Below are 19751 nucleotides of genomic sequence, written 5' to 3'. Positions count from 1 at the left end.
TTATATTGTATTGGTTTTATATGAATAAGGTATAGAATTTACTTAATAAATACATACATTGTTTATTTATTGAATTATAAAATAGTAATATTGACATAAAAATTATGTATGTCCGCTTAATGGCGGCTTTAAATCATATTATAGCTTTTTTATGGTGTATTTGATCGCGGTTCAATAGGATATGCTGTATATGTTTAAAAAACGTTTGTAAAAACAATGGTATTTTTTTTTTAACCTGTATTCTGCATTCAACCAAACCGGTATTGTCTGTGTAAACTCGATAATGTCGAACGTAATTAAAAGCATAATTATCACAATATGTATTATAGTATCAATTTATTTTTTTATACGCAGGGTTAAGATTTAAAAACCAAGGTGGGTTACATAATTCAAGCTCGTGTGGATTGCTGGATATCAATAATCACCGGTCTTCTCGTTGTACAACCCCTCGCCGTTACAGTCAATAATACATAGGTATTATCTAAATGGTAACGTACTGACCGAGTTCCTTTACTCGTTCCACGTCCCTGACGAATGTCGTGGCCCAGTCGATCATTTTTGCTTTTTCGACGACACTAAACGTTTCGACGTCATCGAACCTTTCGCGACAGAGCCTCGAAAACACCTGCAGCAGAAAACGATATAAGAAGCGATCGCACCGTCTTTAATATTGTGGTCAAGAAGATCACCGTCATCGGACGCATATTTCACACAATCGGCCATAATATGATAGGTATTACAAATATCGTAATTATAGTCGATATACTTTGTCGTAATGTATTAGATATATTATACCACGTACATTATTGCGTCACCGTAATAATAATAATAATACGCGGTTTATTTTGCCTTGATGGCGAGCGATCGCAATTATGTTTTAATTGCAAAATGGAAAAAAGTCACACGGCACGCGCGAAAAAAAATACAAACAAAAAATACAATGCAAATAGTTATAATCATCGTAGTATCATTATACTATTGAGACAATTTTTCGTAAAAAACCGCGAGAGAGTCGAAAGAACACAAACACGGTTTTTGGGCAACACCAGCACGGCGTACCTGAATAAACGCGTAAAGCAATAACACGTTTTTGTTGCTCAACTTAATTTTAAACCGTTCGCTTTGTTTTTGGAACATACCACAACATTAATTTTCATTAATGAAAGGTATTTTTAGAGCCGACGAATGTACCTATCTTTGTATGCTCTCACACCGGAGGACGTAAATTATTATTACCGTGTGTACAACATGTATACGACTGATACCAGTTGAGTCCATATTAATATATATGATATATTTCTTTTTTTTTAATTTTTATGCATAATAAGCATATTAATATGAATAACACCTACTCGTGAATTAAAAATGCACTTTGCGGAAGATTAGTGAAAATTTATTACTATTGAACGTTAAAAATCGTGACAAACGTAAAAAAACAAACTCGATTATTTTAAACTACGAAAAGTGTCTACTGGCCTTTATAGTTATTCGATCGATGGCTCACATGGATCGTTGTCCGAAATTGACGACGCACTTAATTTTTTGTTCAAATACGAGTACATTATTATTATTATAAGTTGACGATTTTGTATAAATTATACACACGAACAGTGTACGCAATAGACGTCATCGGCATAAATTGTAATTTCGCACAACAACAATTATGAACATTGCAGCAGTTCTCGGCATTTTAATAACATATAACATCAGTCGAGTAAAGTATGTACCACCACCACCACCACCACCACCACCATAACCACCCATTACCACACATTACCAGCCTCGTATATGATATGCGTTTGCCCTTGCACGAGTTAAGCTCGTTTCCGGACAAAAACATAACTATGACGTGTTGTACAATACAGTTGTGTGTATATATTACAATATCGTACTACACATAATATATTATTATTAAAATGTTTCTGTAGTGGAATTATGCGACAAACGTGAATGCGCCGACGTCTACTTCCTCAAAGTTACTACTACACAATACACATATTATTATGATAATAAGTAATAACTATAATAATTAATAATATATAACACTAATATTATGTAATTCATCAGTGGCGGGTTGAGTTCCAAAGCAAAACGCACTACAGCGTGCCTCCCCCTTCCGATTGAGAGCTTTAGGGCGCATATATTATACCGTAAACTTTAGTTATCAGACATTTCCATAATATAATACATTTCTGTATCGCACAAACTTTGAATGTCCAGCCATTTTTAAAATTTAATTTTAATTCTAAATGTGTATTGTGTAATGTGTATTCGTGTAAATTAAAAAAAAAAAAACTATACAAATTATGACAATAATCATCATAGTTTACACTCTACGGTATTATTTAAAAAATTTATCGTATATGTATTTAACTGACTTGAACGTTGAAGGTCCATAGTTGACTGTTATCTGGCCAAAATATAGTACCGGCTTTTGTCTGTAAATTGTTTTTCACGTTACTGACGGCTAGTTGGAAACTTTGACTGGTCATAGATTCTGATAAAGCACGACTAGATCCATGACCTGTATAAAAGGTGATCTTTTTAAATTGTATAAGTTCTATATTATAGATGGGTCGAAAATAAACTCGACGCGTATGGTAACTTGACAATATTTTTTTTTCTAATTTAATCAACATTGCTTTGTATTAATAAACTTATGGTATATACAATCACTCACCGCTGTCGACAAACTTAGAATCGTCAATGTGTTCCATTAGCGTTTTAAGTTTCATATAGCATTTCACATTCACAGTGGCCGCCACCAAAACGTCTTTTGGACACATCGTCTCGTAATTTTTGGAAATTTTTTCGAGATCAATCTGAAAAAACAATATTAAGATACGATATGACTATGTAATATTGTACTAATGGGATGGAGGCAAGTTGCCAGAAAAAGCCCACTTACTACTATCCGGTCACAAGTGGCCGATAACGTTTCTAAGCACTCAGCATTGAACAGCTGGAAGTCGGATATTAACGACTCCAGTCTCCAGGTGTTACGGGGATGGCCGTGCGATGGTTTCAACTTGTAGTGAAACTCCTGGCGAAAATTCTTCAACTGTTTTCGCACTGCCTCTGTGTTCAGTCGGTTTTCGCTAGACGCTTCGTTCAGTCTCGACACCGAATCTTCGTGGTAAGTCGCCAGCACAGCGTTTTTGAATTGGCATTCGATCGCGTACAAGTCGGTGAATAAATCAAAAAACTCTAAAAAAAAATTTTAAAAACGCAGATGTATATACTTGTATCATACTAATAAAATTTAAAGATGTTAAAATCTAATGCAGACTTTCCGAAAAATCATTCATATATTTACAAATCAGCTTTAGCTATTACTCATGTTATTGAGAATATTATTCTTTGTAAGTCAATTCTAACAACAGTATAGTATTCAGTGACTTATTGCCTAGTTTTAACAGTCTATGAAATATTCACAAACTTTCCAAACTTGCTAGGTCACAACTTTCTGGCAAAAACAATATCTCTAAAAAACATATAACGCTTATCGGAAATACACCTTATCAACCAAAATTATTAGAAATACATAAATCAACACAATACAAAAACTCTTAATTATTACAATACAAGATGTTAATTTTACTTAAAGTTCTCTACAGTATTACATTCAATCGATGTTATTAACATTAAGTTTTTAATACCTATAAATGCAGTACTCAACCTTTATATAAAAATATTAATAATGTGGCGCATTGTCAATTGGCAACGATTTCAATAAAAATAATAATAATAATAATTCATAGCGATTATATCGCCATACGTCGAACCTGATAGTTTAAATATCCAAATTAACTCAGACTGTAGCGCAATTTCTCTACTGTTTTTCACAGCTTCCGTCATAATTTCGGTATATATCACTGCCGTATCTGGTTCCTTGTCGATCCAAGTATTATCGACCGATTCTATTATCGCTAAGTCCTAAACGAAGTGTTACATTTAAACACTAACTGTACTAACTACGGATATCATGTTCTGTGTGATAAATAAACTGATTAATTTACTGCAGCGTTAATTTGCGATTCCAATATATAATGAAAGATTGCTGAGTAGATGTTTTTCAAAAATCTAGGTCTGTCTGTTACGGTTTCGCCACCGCAACAGATTATGGTCTTGCAATAGTCGTAAAATTGAAATTTTCCTCTAGTGAACGTATCGTTATGTTTTGAGTTCATAGCAATAATTGACGACATATACATCTTTTCAGATTTCGTGTTCCATATCGATTTTTTGATTTTGTACATGAGCAGAGCCTCTTTAACATTAAATTTATACATTATTATTAACCTTTTTATTATTTTTTTTATTATTTCTTAGCTATTACGTATATCCTGATATGATTCTACAACGAAATCTATAAATGATGTTGTCTCCGATAATATTTCGGACCAACACTTTGACAACGCCACAATGTCTTTTTTCTCAAATATTTTTTTAGCAATATTTAATTTTGTTTGTAGAGAGTCTAATATTTTTTCTAAATTTAAAATTTCTTGATTTGTAGTGACATTCAAAAGATTGTAAATTGAATAATATTTCTGTTTTAATATTTTTTTATCAAGTTCAACCTCAACTCTATAATAAATAAGAAGTCTAATATTAAAATCATCGATTAAAAATAACATAATACGTAATAAGTACGGTTTTATCAATTCGTAAAGCATCTGTTTGATATCAGTTACTGATTCATAATTATTTTTTTTTAACTTCTTGAATATTGAAGTTTTTTTGTGATCCATAGTGTGGCTTAAATCGTTTAACATATGAATAGTACTTATGGCTTCTTCGTGACCATAATTGCCTCCTTCTGGGAACATTCTATACAAACAATTTTATGGATGGTTAGATTTTTTAATGAACTTTTATTCATCCACAAATATTGTTGAAATATATTTAATATAAATTTACTTAATAGACTTCATAAATTCCAAAGTTGAATTTTCTATCTCTTGGTGTTTTGATTCGATATCGTTGTAATGTAATTTATACATGTTGTTTATTTCAGTAGCCGCCAAATATACTTGGTATTTTAATTCGTTCATTACTTCGGTTAACTCGGTTATTGGTAATTCGTTTATATTGATTTTTTTGACATTTTTAAGTATCAATGTTTTCTTTAAATCAAATAACTTGAATATTTCATTTGTCTTGTGTTTTAAATTGTTACTCGTTTCTAGAGCAGTCTAAACGTTTTTCTTATTAATCAGTTGTTATAAAATAAATGCGATAAATGAGATTTTACAAAATTACTTCCATGTGATGCTCAAGAAGATTTTTGTGTTGTTCTATTTCGTCTATTCTTTTCTTTGTGATCTCCCCTTGCACTCCAATAATTCGAAACTGTACTAAGTGTTCCGCTACATTAAATCGTTCGTCAATACCTTGTTCTAATAAACTGGTCCACGTCATTTCATCATCCATTAAATCCACCGATTTTAATTCCAATATAAACGCCCACAAACTTTTATGAAGACTAAATGAGTGAAAAAGTTTATTAATATTCTGAGAACAATGTTGTTTATATTATTATGCTCGTATTGTGTCTAATAATAAGTACTAACGTATACTGAAAATCGTTCACGGTTCTTTCAAAAGCTGTGATCGATGTTTTGGTGGACGTTGACCAACTCTCGTTTTGCATAGCGTCATTAAATTTTGGAAATGCTTTTAAATCTTCCGGAACCAATTTCATGACAACTTCAACTTCTAATCCAACGACGTCTAATTCGATTGCAATTAGATCAATGTAGTCTGATATGATCTCCGTCTCGATTTTTCGATTGACTTGTATCCTAAAGTATTTGAATCAAATACTTTTTTCAACACTTTTATTATTCAATATTTAAATTATGTACTATTCAGGTGATGCATATTTTCGTATAATTTATCATATTATAAACATACATATTTTTTTAAATTAATAAGTTTATGAATTTTATTTTAAAATTTAACTGAAATTATTTGTTATTTATAATTTCAAAGTAACCAACAAAATTTTATCCTGATGATCTATTAGTTATACTAAATAAAATTGACATAATTTATTTTTATATTTGAGTATTATTCTGTATCTACATTAGCCAAAAATATATTTTGTTAATTATAAATATTTTATTTTGTTTTATTTTGAAATACATTTTCCAATTTAAATTTACACGATGAACAGAGTTCCACGTTAAAATATAACGTAGTTACCTATTTCAAAAATAACTTTACCTGTCTTTAATACTACCCAATGTATCTATGCACATGTTCTCAAACTTTCTAATCTTGGTCTCGTCAGATGCTTGAACTAATGCTTCCAACTCTTCACTAAAATTGTTTTCGAGCATCTAGAAGTAAAACTAAATATATTAGTATAGACTCTATTAAATATCGTATAATATAACTATTGATATTGCTGAGCTTTGGATACCTATGGTTCTATAATATAAGCAGATATTATATTAAATAATTACCTCTAATTCTGAATCGTTGGTTTTAAATTGCTTATCCAGTGCCACAAAAAACATATTTCTAGCTTTCATCAAACGTCCAAAGTGACTACAAAGTATTTCTATGGCCGGTCTAATCATCGAACCGATTGTATTAATAACGTTCTTAACATCACTCAAAAACAACTGGACTTCCAAAGTGGATTTCATTTTTTCCTGTTGCAAACTTATTGCTTCGTTCGTGATTGCATTGTTTATCACGGTTGATTCTTTGGGGCTGAGAAATTCATCCGAATCTATAACGGTATTATTAAGTTCTTTCATGGTTTTCGCCAAGAGCGATTGAATCGATTCATATGCCTCACTGTGTAACGATGTTGCATTTTCATTTATCTTATCTGTGAATCACATTAAACAAAATTTTTAGCGATTGTAATAATACTTAAATGATGATAGGATAGTTAATAAAAAACAATATAATATAATTTAATTATAGTTATAATTAAAAATAATAATATTATATTATATGTTGCTTAAGATTAATATGAACATTAGTTTACTTAATCCAAAATGTTTCATTTTATATTTTTTAAAATCTATTTTTACAATAATATCTCGTTTGAAAAAAAATGTTTGTTCAGAAAATCATATAAAAAACACGACGGTATCACCAAGTCTTACCAATTTTTTTTAAACAAATTTTTAATGAATCTGAACATTTTAAAATGAATGCAATGCCCATTTGTTTTTTTAATATTTGTATTAACTCGTCAAACAATTCGTTTAAATCATTCAAAAGACAACTAATAAAAGTCGATTGAGTATATTCAATTGTATCTGATATAATCGTCCTAGCATCGCTTCTGAAAGTTTGTATCAACTTATAAAATATTGAATACTAATTAGATGTTTACAAAAAATATGATCGTACACACATAAACTTATTTTTAAAACTCTCCCCAATGTTTTTTTTAATTTTTATTTTGACATCATAGGCTCTGAGTATGAAATCTTGGTGAAGAGTACTACTCCACTGTACTAATTGATATCGCAAGTCTTCATACGTTCGAAAATTTCCTAATTTAATTGTGTTGTAGTTCTGGCATTGAAAAAAATGATAGCTATTACTAAAAACTATACGTGTGATAAACATTTTAGGTGTATTATACTTTAAGATATTTTTCGTAGAGCCATACGAACGAATCTCCAGAAAGCTGTTTAACGTTTAACATGTGCTGTTGATAACAATCCTTAATTAATGCGGTTCTTTCCTTTTCAAAGTCGTACAGTACGTTCATAAAACTATTAATGTTCTGGTTACGTTCATTGATCAAATCGTTCACGACTAGAAAACATTTTTTTAACGAATCGAATTGCATAAATTCATCCTAAAACATAATCACAATGATATAGGTGCCCACGGTTCGTTTAAATTTTTCCAAAAATTAAAAAAAAAAAAATGTTTTTATTGACATTTACCGACTTTTGGTCATCGAGAATAGTAGATAACGAGTTGTCTATGACGTTTAACGATTTGTCTAAGGCTTGAGAAGCTTCTAATATTTTACGTTCGATCTCGTTGTTGATCGATTTAAATCCGTTTTCAACAATTTCGATATGGCGATCGACTCGTTCTGTGTGTCTGGCAATTGCCCTATTGACAGCCTCGCTGATGTCATGATTGGGCTCTACATCAATATTAATTAATACAGTTCGTTTGTTGAAAAAATATACATAAAACGCCTAGATTTATTATATCACCGTTACGATACGAATAAAAATCTAAATAACATATTTACGTGATCGCACATATAATATGGTGTGTGAAAAATACCATATTATATTATAATTGAGTACTAATTTATTTTTTAACTGCGTTTTAATGTGATTTGAAAACTAAAACACGTTTTTATCTATCATCAAAGACTATTACCAATTCGAGTTTTGAGATTTTGCACGATTAGAATCTCTTCATCGCTTTCAGACAAGCGAATGTATGGACACACGTCGGCGGCCGGTTTGATCGACGTCTCGTTTTCAAGAAAATAAAAACAGAATTATACAAAATCTCACAATATAATAACATGTAAAAATAAACAAGAGATCTTATTGATTTATATCATATATTTTAATTGTGACGATAATATTTATGTTGTTACTCGCTTACTTGGGATCGAACAGAATTCGTCTTGGTCGTTATAAACGACGAAAAACTGCTGCTCATAGTCGTCGTCGTTCTCGTTGTAGTTGTCTTCGTAGTATTAGTATTAGTAGTCCACATTTCTAATTTCTACTTAAATCGCATGTATAAAATGGTCCATACAGCATACAAAGAGTACAATATTGTTACCGTATAATACGTGCAAGTTGAAATCAGAAAATACCGGTTGTTTGATCGTCATAACGACTCGAGCTCATTTTTTTTTCAGATATTATATTTAACCCGTAGATTCTGGACGATTTATTTATTTCTGACGAGACGTCTCATAATAATATAATATATTAATGCGATAAGTATGATTTTTTTTTTTTTATGACAATCGTTGCTGTTAACGATGAATATATTTTATATTCATACCTATCTAAGGCTTAATTCATATTTAACTGTCTATTTTAAAATATATTATTTGATTTTTGAAAAAATCGTCTTATCTAATAAAATATTATATACCTAATTTCAATTAAGTATTTCTATTTTTTACAAAAAAAAAAAAAATTTATCGTAATGTTTGTTTTAATATTCTACTGGTGATGACTCACATTTATAAATCATCATAACCGAATGTAGAATACTTTTATAAAATTTTTTATGTACCTACGTCTTACATATATACTATATAAATTATAAAAGTAGAATATTGAAAAAATATGTTTCGATTACCGGTTTGTTAAATATATTATACATTTTGATTTTATACCAATGGTTTGTATTATTGTGTGTTAAATTGCACTAAAAATACTATACTTCAAAACATATTTTTTTTTCCAAACATAAATTGTCTTAGACAATATATCCAGTTAAATTGATCACAGCTTATAATATATATAATATAATGCGATCACCGGCCTATTATACGGACGCGCCGCTTATTAACGCTGACAACCAGAAACGCCAGGCCACTCCGTTTATTTATTAGTCCTTTATGACCAACAATCGCGGGTGGAGCGAGATAAAAGTCCGCACTTTATAAGGTGGCGCACGGCCGTGTATGATGGCGGTGGAGTGGGACAGGGGGTGATACAGACAGGAAAAAAATAACCAAAGCTTGTGTTTAAAGTACTGGCCATAAAAACGGACTTTTCGTAAAACGCTCGCCGTTTTGAAGAATATGATTTCGTGATAGCACCTGGAAAAATCGACCTCAATCGCATTAAATAGGTAAATGGGATGTGCTTCGCTGCCTGCCGGGATAGTGGTCCGAGACAAAAGAAAATAAATATGTATCATAAAACGGATCTCGTTATAATATACTATCACATATTACATTAATTTTGTATTTTTATACGGTATTTGAAATCTATTCGAAAATACGCGATATTACAATACATGCGCACTGTACAGGATAGCTCATTTTGTACAGAGTATACACACCTTGTTTCCATATATTATACGTGTAACGACACATTTACATTAGTCGTTTTCGTCTATATATAGCACTGTGTATGATATATTATTATTGTTATTATAAAAATGATATGTTACATATTATTATTATGTGCACTTATGTTTTCCGTAACCAGGAAATGATCGTTCTCGTACTATATTTATATGCAATCTCGTTGAACCTTGTGAAATATAATAAGTTCAGACCAATTTACTAGAATAATAATAATATGTATAGAAGGGCATGGTTAGCAGACCACCTGCTGCAAGGTTAACTCGAAATTTTATTTTTAGGGTAGCACTGCCACGCCTAACCGGACTTGCATATTATGCGGTAGTTGAATCACAAAATTATTACGTCTATAATCATATGATACAAATATTTAATATATTTAAGAAGATAAAACAAATTATAAATTTTTATTACTCGCAGCGGCTAAATATTCATATATATTATATTATAAATAGTATACGTTTATTCTTGTTGGCCGCGTTACGGTTAATCATATATATAATATACCATACCTACAATCTACATAATATATTAATGATAACTTTACTGAATATTTATTAAATTTTATATGTTTTACAATTATAATATGAATTGTACCTACGCGATCTATAATATTATACATATTAATTCTACTAATATACTGATTTTATTTATTGTGTGTGCACTATGCAGCAAAAAAATGCATTTGAAATTAGTTTAAACGATTTTAAAAAACTGAAATATTTGTAAAATACTATAAACATAAAAAAAATACACGTGTACCGAACCCGTCTGCAATAATGTGTAATATGTTTAGTGTTTTTTCTTGTGCAATCTTAAATGATTAATATGTAGATAGTATATTTTAATTTTAAATTAGGATTTATATAAGATTGTATATAAAAATAATATAACTACTAAAATAACTACAGTTGTACTACTGCATAATAATATGATAATATTTAGGTATATTTAGTATGAATTATTGCTCGTTGTACGGGGAAAGGAAAACCGAAAAAGGTGATAAATGATAGGCAACAAAACTCGTTTCAAATCCGAAAGATGAAAATTTCGTTGATCGATCGAACATATTTCGATATCTTATTTAACAATTAATATTGGTCGAGAGATAAACGTGCGTGTTTATTAGTAATTTCTGTAACCGGGTACTTAATAATATTATATACTAAACACTTAACCTAAATATTAGACTGTTTGGAGTGTTTAAACACAATATTATTGTTTGGCCAGTCATCTGCGATCTGGAATATACTTTGAGACTGAATTAGCCATAAATAATATTATAACATACACCACGCGGCGATCGAGCGGGTATAATCGAAAGTGATTTTTCTCTTTCATCGAACGATGCTCTGTATATTAAATTGACGAGGGCTATTCCCGTGGACGAAACCCGTCGTCTTCGAGTCATGTGTTCGACCCACAATATTCTATTCGAATAAATTCATTTTTAGAGACACGAATTACACAAACGCGTGTAATAAATGCCGGTACATTACGTGTCCGGATTTACTGCTCTGGTAATCCTATACACGTGCTGGGCACGATTCGATTGGAGGTGGACAAATAAAAAATTAATATAATATTTTCTCCCGGTCGGTCGTGCACATAATAATATTATGTATTATGTAGTAATATTATTATGTTTGCTAATTCCATGTTAAAATATTACACCGACGCATGTATAATATTATTAACTAAAATAATTATAATCGAACGCTTAACGGAGAGGTGCTACAAAAACATCGACGAAAAATAATCTCGTGTACACTTACTCCAATTATTCTTCCAGTATATAAAAAAATACTAAAACGCCGATGCTAATGTTAAAACGCTTTAAAAATGACAATAACATAAATTCAAACATTTCATTTGAGTGTGAACATTATAAATGAGAATAAAAACTACAGAGCCAAATAATCGTTTGAAAAATCTCGGTTTTATATATTATATTACATTTCATGGTCATTTTATCATCATGGTAGTTGAACTATTTTCTTTTTATGGAACTTGTTCTAAATTGACCTATAAAATCAAACTTAAGTTAATTGAGTGTTTAAAATATTAAACAACACTTCTTACGATGTCTTTAAAGATGTTATAAATTTCCAAATAACGCTTTCACCATTAGAGTCCCAAGTGCGCAATTAAACGCGCGCGATCCCAAGTTGTTGACAAATTTTTCCCCTGCAATAGAAACATTTTTGACTCGACATAATGTAATTTTAATGAGATATTTTATGCCGGAGATATATTGTTCAAGAAAATATATATCACACATGAATATACACGCGAGATTATAATATGCGTTCGGAGGTTATTTGACGCGGATCAAGCATAGTTCCGTGATCGATGAAACGATAGAGATACAGTCCACGGCGGAGGTCGAAAAACAACGAAAAAGTCTAATTTCTTATAATATTATGTACATAAAAACGATACGATTTTCGTCATAACATGTTTTTATTTCATTTCGTAGGTAGGTGCGCGTTACCACATACTACTAAACTTAGATGAATTTCAACGGAATACGAAATGCTTTTCTTTCGTCGATTTTGAGCAATAGTATAGTTACGTGCGCAGTACTATTATACACTTATTATAATATTATACCCACTATAGACGGTCTACTAGTGCAGGTCTTTGTTTCGAGAAACAGTGGTGAAAAAGCACAGAGCTCCGTTTCGAGACATTTCGAAAGAATAAAAAAATACCATACACATAATAATACGTTTCTATGGATATTTTCGTGAAAAATAAAACTAGTAAGCGCAATAGCGGACCGTTTACCTACAATAATAATATAATAGAACGTTGCCAGCCGCCGCACTGCAATAAACTACTCACAATATACGACGCGGTGAACTTGCGGTCGTGGTTGATTATGGGTAGGTATTTTATAGGTACACTGCGGGTACCTATATAGACGATCTGTTCTGCAGGTTATCTCGGCCGCGCCTGACCCGTGAGCGTAACTCCCACGCGAGCCAACAGCCACTGTACTTACTGTGTTTAGTGTGTATAATGTATATATCTGTATATGGCAATGCGTGGCAACCACCCGCGTAATGCACCGGCACAGGAAAACGGTAGATCACGTTTTTGAAAATTTTGAAATATCTCGAGTCTCAACGGCGATCGCTACGATTGTCGTGAAAGCCATGACCCGAACACCCGAAACCGGAACGCTCCACCGTGTTTTGGGAGTTTTTCACTTTTTTTTTTAATAGAGCGCCATAATTATTACATTTCGTCAATTTTTAATGCACTACACGAGCACGTGCGCGTTCTTCAACAATTTTCTTTTCGTAATGAATTCAGTGCTGGCTATGTCAGCTATGATCAGATTTCCATCAGTTGAATTTTTGATAAGCAGCTGCTTTGTAGAAAAAATGAAAAATAATTTTCGTGCTCGCGTAAAATACTTCCATATTAAGTATATTTAAATTCTAACTTGATCGAATTTATTTATAATAAATTCAAAAATATAGATGATTTTTCAGTGATTTCGACTAATTAATTTATGCGTAGGTGTCTATCATAATATCACTACTTACGTTATAATATCGTAATATTCAAGGTACATCGTTATTTTTATATGCAATTATCAATCAGCAACATTATAATAATGTTCAATATAGAAAGTCGCTAAAATTTACTATTTAAGCAATTAATATCACAACGGCATGACAATTAATTAATTGCTTACGGTTTTAATGGAGTTGTACTTATAATTTCAAACGGATTCGAGAGTCAATATTTAAATTTGATGAACATTATAATAATAGGGACGTGTAAAATATTATTGCGTCTTATAATATTTTTATTATTTTTACACTGTCGAATGGTATTCAAATCGTCATCTTATTATATCGACTAACGAGACGATATACATATTACATATTTTATACAACTGTAGTAGCATAGTTAAGATTATTTCTCCGCTTTGAGAATTTTTTTTATTATTATCATTATTGTGTTATTTGTTTCGTTTATAATACACCATTGTATAACGTCTAGTCATACTTCTCTTCCAACAATAATAAACGCCATGTATACCGGTATATTCTGCATTTCTACAAATATATTTCATTGCATAATATCCCTGGACTGAATACAGAACAAAATGCGTGGACCACATATTTGGTGGACAGGTGAAACGATAAAAAAAAAATAACGCAGTAGTATGTAGTAGATTTATAAGTATTCAGGGAAATATTCGTAACGATAGTTTTTATTTTTCCATTGGTTTTAAATAGGTAATTAAAAATAATTTATATAACTCACATGACCTGCAGTATAAAAATAATATATTTTATAGATAGGCGAATAGGTGATTAATTGTAAGCTCGATTTTTATACAACTGGCACAGTTTATAATAATGTCGGGCAAACATTATTAATATGTTACGAGTAAACGAACAATAAACTATCACATAAATAGCCATATAACCTAAGCATATATAGGTAATATAGGTGTTATATAATTGATTTTAATCGGAAATTTTGTATTATCCGTATGGGCACCCGTTAATTTGTTTCGTTTAGATCGTTAAAACGATTCTAATACAACTGCAGCTGTTCCAAACAAATGAGAATATAAAAGTAAAAAAATAATAATAAAAAGAACGGTGACATTTCGAAATCACATAGTTCGTAATAATAGTAGTACCTATCTTTTAAATACACTAGTTATATAGTTCATTAACGTTTTTGAAAAAAATAGTTTTGATAAATAATTTCTGAGAACAAACATCAGCTATCCTTGAAATGGTAAAATCACTAGATGCGACATAAATCGAAAATATATACGATAGTGAGTGTCGATAGAAGTTACAACTTACAACCATGGCTCAGAATTTCTAGCATTTATCTTTTTTTTTTTTTTTTATTCCATATACAAAAACGTATTTAGTTAACTGTTTGTATTATATTTATGGTTTATTACTATTTTGCGTGTGCTATTCTATTTTTATGTACATATTCATATGATAATAATGGAATCAAAATCAAATTTTTATATTTGCTTACTGAAAATGTTAAAAAATTAAGTTAGTAAATATAAAAAATGTACTGAACAACCCATAAAGTATAGTAATAGAATAACTGTTGTCAGAAAGTTACACTTAGTTAATGAGTAGTGAACTTTTAACCGATACTTAGTCATTGAAAATCATAAAATACATTATTAAAAGCTTAGATTATGAGATCAATATGATATGTACACAAATAGCATATTTCCATTTTCAATGTATTTTAGTGTTTATTATAAAACGTTGAAAAGAAACAATTTTAGCGCCATTAATTCTGAGCTCTAATAATAATTAATAACAACATTACATCGTAATAATATAGTTTGATACGTATATTCATTTAAGACCGAGCTTATCAATAATCGTGATTATCAACAATACTAACGGTAGGATGACCCCTAACAGTTGCAGCAGGCCACTATCGACGGAGGACGTCGCGGATGTAAAAAACAAAAACTTCGAGTACCTAACGATAATTTACCATTATTGTGATGATGATATTAAGATATTTAAAATATTTAAAATATGTAATGCATCATCATTGGCGGTGGCGGCGGTCGTCGTCGTTGCGCAATTGCGTAATGTCGTGCACGGACCTCGGCACAAACCGGCCGGCGGTCTATAGAAAGTAGGTCTGACGCGGCGGCGGCGGCTTCGTGTCCTCTTCACCGCAGTCCCCTGATTGTCAGATCGGCGTCGCGGACAGTCCGGGGGTAGGGGCGACTGGGACCACTTCCTTTTTCGGGCGACGAACACTACAAAACCAGCGGGTCCTGGTGATCAATGGTCAGTAGTCGGTCACCACTGTTCAGCAAACGATCACACTTGCAACCAGAGCAGCGACAGCAACAGATCGCAATCGCACGAAAACATTATTATCGTATTATTGTCGTCTACAGCAACGACCAACTGTTAGCACGATGAAGGGTTTGTTATACGCGGTGTGCGCGATCGGTCTGTGCGCTCACGCTTTTGCTGGCGAAGAGGCGAAGAAGGAAGAGTCCAAGGTAGAACCCAAGGCAGCCACAGTAGCTGACTCTAGCAAAGGAAAGAGGCACCTCTCGTCATTCGGTTATGGCGGTTACGAATCTGACGGCGGTTTCGAATCTTACGGAATCGGCAGCGCCGGTTATGGAGCTGGTTACGCCGTGCACGGTTACGCCGCTCAAGACATCGGTTACCACGGTCACGCACAATTGTTGTCCAAGACCATCGTCAAGGAAGTCGGACACCCGTACCCCGTGCCCGTTGAGAAGCACGTGCCATACCCCGTAAAGGTCGCCTTTCCCGTCGACCGCCCGTACCCGGTGCACGTACCTCGCCCATACCCAGTGCACGTTGAGAAACCAGTGCCATACGCCGTCAAAGTGCCCGTACCCCAGCCGTACGCAGTCTACAAGGAAGTGCCATACCCAGTGAAGGTGCCCGTCGACAGGCCATACGCTGTCCACGTACCAAAGCCCTACCAAGTGGTCGTCGAGAAGCACGTCCCATACCCAGTCGAGAAGCACGTTCCATACCCAGTCAAGGTGCCCGTTGACCGTCCATACCCCGTACACGTACCAGTTGAGAAGCACGTCCCATACCCAGTCGAGAAGCACGTCCCATACCCCGTTCACGTACCAGTCGACCGCCCGTACCCAGTGACAGTCGAGAAGCACGTCCCATACACCGTCGACAGACCCGTCCCATACCCAGTCGAGAAGCACGTCCCATACCCCGTCAAGGTTCCCGTCAAAGTTGAAGTTCCAGTGCCCTATGAAGTGCCCAGCCACGATGACTACCACGGCAGCAACTCTTACGAAAGCTCTTCATACGGTAACTCGTACGGACCATCTCACGGTAGCACTTCGTACAGCAACTCATACGGACCATCCCACGGCGCCTCTTCATACGGCTCATCGTCCTACGGATCGTCTCACGGCAGCTCGTACTAATCAAAAGCTCCAGTCATAGGTTAGGTTACCGTGTTTCACCACGCTCGCTACCAAAGCCATTATTGCGACCGTCGGTGACAACACCACATACAAAACAATCAAAATTTAGGTATATATTTTTTTAAGTTAAGTGACATCAATCAATATTTTACCATCAACATAGTAGTATAACATATTATATACAACAACAATATGTCATTATTTGTCTGTTAACATAATAGATCTCAAAATACAGAGTTGTGTATCAACTTTTTGGGTCGTTGCAATATCATATATGTTTTTTTTTTTTGACTGCAAACGTTCAATTTTAATATGTGTTTTTTTACGAATTTCATTGTATAAATAGTTTTTAAATGTATTTTAACATCAAGCACAATATTTTATATTGTATTGTGAAGTCTTCGAAATAAACTTTTTTCGTGTACTTTATTTGTTTAATTATTTTTTAATTTATCCTATTTGTATCTGTGTGTATAAGCAAAGCAAAAAAAATCAACGTTGTTCATAAAAAAAAATATGATTCTTTTCGAGTTTTTCTCTTAAAAATCAATCAACTGTGTAAAAATGGTAATTTCATGAACAACAGTATGCCAGCAGTAAACGATTAAGCTCTACTCATAAAATTAAAATTATGCTAAATTTTAGACGGTCAAATCAAGCGGACAATTAATATTTCTGAAAAATTATAATTTATTAATTATTTAAAAACATATTACTATCATTTAAAATATGAAAACAACCACAGAGACAATTTTATTTTAAACCATAAAAAACCACTGCAGACAAACGGTATTAAATAATATTCATAGAGTATACTGTATAGTGTATTAAAAACATAGGTACTCTAAAAATTATAAATCATATCAAAGGTTTCCATTAAAGTTTTACAAGTAGACATCGGCATTGGTAGATTTGCATAAGGATTAGTAGTCAAATCCTCCATAAAATACTTTGTGTACCGCAGAATGCTGCAGCAAACTTTCTGCAAAACTTTCGTTACGTAAACTGAATGTTGTTATATTATACTACAGTAACGTTTTTGAAAACTTTGCAAGAGTGTTAGGTACACGATAAATTTCTAATGAACCGAATAAACCGAGTGCACTTTGAATACATCAAATCACTTCAAAATATATGCGTGTTGTTCGAGGAGTGTTTTGCGCTTACGGAGTTTTATCGTTATAATATTATTATAACTGCGTTGTGGATGGAATACGCATTTCTAAATTCAAACACGTGTCTCGATCGAGGCAATAGAGTAAAATATGTTGATGGAAAAAAATCCGTCTACAATTAACTACATTTCGGTAGATTAATCCCTTCTGACTATTCGATGTTGCACCATAATATTATACCAAGTATCAATGGATAATACGAAAAAATCGAACAAAGAATGTATAATCTTGCTGACGAAACAAGCACGCAGGCACCTGCCGATATAACGTCTAATACCCATGTAAATACGTATAATTATAATAACAATAATAACAGTACGCCCAACGTCCGAAGGTCTCTTGGGCCGAACACCATTTTTTTTTCACTTGCAAAATAAATGAATTTAGTCCAACGGCGGAGAATCATTAATATTTAGTATAAAGGTTTTTCTTTTTAATAACGTAGTATGCACGCATTTATATATATATATATATTAAAGTATATATTCAAAGTACCTAATGAAGTACACATTAATATTATATGTATCTTTATATAGATAATGATATAGTGCACTGCGTTTAAATTTGATTCGCTTGTCGTAAAACGAACGAACTTCTTAAAATGCGAACAATCTAAAACACGCGATTCTAATCTTAAACGTCGTTATGCGAATCGTCGATAAAAAATAATAATAATAAAAATGGAAAAAGCACATAAATCACGTGCGCGCCGAATGATTTGGTCGTTTTCGAGTAATTTGACCGTTGTGACCTTGTCCTAGATAGCTGGCCGGGTTTGCGGTCGACCGCGATTTTTCGTTCAATCGACGTAATAACTTGAAAGAGAAGAGCGTGTATTATAGGTATACACTGTACAGTGTAGTGCTACACTACTACTGCTCATATGCAAATCGGATTGGATCACATAGGCGTGGGATTATTTTTTTAAGTTCTGTACGCATAATGTTATGACAGTTAAGTTTTACCCATGTACAACGGACATATAATACGATAGACAGACGTTAAAAAAAACAATCGTGATTTCGTTAAAAATATTAATTTTTATTTTATTTAAATTTAGTTTAAACTATTTTTGTAACGCCCAATAATTGATTTTTTTCAATCAATATAGCCAAAATATTTTAAATCCATCTGTTACATAATAATGTCCAATGACCATTGTGTGAACTTGCATGGCCCGTAAATATTGGTACAGCATAGTATGTTAGTTGCGTGCAATTATTATCTCAACCTTCCTTTGGTTTTGTATTTTAATTAATATGTATTGTGTTTTTTTTTTATGTTTATTTATATGGTGGATGTAGAAAATTAATTTAAAATACATTTTAAACTTTGATTCACTTTAGATTTAGATTTCTCGATCAATATTTATTGAGATTATAATAATGAGATTGAAACAAGTTGTTGTTTGATTTGGATATTGGGTTTGGACCGAACATCTTAAAACCAGAAATTCATAAGTACAACAAGTTTACGAGGGGGCAAATATTTTTACGAAATTACCAAAATGAAAGTATATAATAGTTATGACTTTAAAGAT

At 32.3% G+C, this 19751-nt stretch overlaps 2 protein-coding genes across 3 annotated transcripts; one reads left to right on the top strand and one right to left on the bottom strand.

Moving 5' to 3' along the window:
• Positions 1-319: 319 nt before the first annotated feature.
• LOC114122403 (uncharacterized) lies at positions 320-9002 on the bottom strand. 2 transcript variants are annotated; one of them, XM_050201186.1, is made up of 20 exons: positions 8800-9002; positions 8617-8739; positions 8383-8479; positions 7929-8137; positions 7619-7837; positions 7385-7548; positions 7131-7312; positions 6474-6847; positions 6232-6347; positions 5577-5807; positions 5266-5488; positions 4924-5198; positions 4657-4833; positions 4340-4590; positions 4020-4270; positions 3786-3936; positions 2909-3207; positions 2681-2822; positions 2379-2524; positions 320-625 (listed from the first exon to the last, which is right to left on the bottom strand). In XM_050201186.1, the coding sequence occupies exons 2-20, from the start codon at positions 8728-8730 to the stop codon at positions 482-484; spliced, it is 3765 nt and encodes a 1254-aa protein (XP_050057143.1). In that variant the 5' UTR covers positions 8731-8739; positions 8800-9002; the 3' UTR covers positions 320-481. The 2 variants fall into 2 exon arrangements, with proteins under 2 accessions (XP_050057143.1, XP_050057142.1); XM_050201185.1 differs by having other exon boundaries at positions 8617-9002.
• Positions 9003-15873: 6871 nt separating this feature from the next.
• On the top strand, positions 15874-17460 carry LOC114122422 (uncharacterized). The gene has a single exon (XM_050200535.1). The coding sequence runs from the start codon at positions 16020-16022 to the stop codon at positions 17034-17036; it is 1017 nt and encodes a 338-aa protein (XP_050056492.1). The 5' UTR covers positions 15874-16019; the 3' UTR covers positions 17037-17460.
• The last annotated feature ends 2291 nt before the right edge of the window (positions 17461-19751 follow it).

The sequence above is a fragment of the Aphis gossypii genome, chromosome 2 (assembly GCF_020184175.1).
Source record: "Aphis gossypii isolate Hap1 chromosome 2, ASM2018417v2, whole genome shotgun sequence".
Classification (NCBI taxonomy): Eukaryota; Metazoa; Arthropoda; class Insecta; order Hemiptera; family Aphididae; genus Aphis; species Aphis gossypii.
The sequence above is the reverse complement of the archived record's forward strand: the minus strand, read 5'-3'. Positions and strand labels throughout refer to the sequence as shown.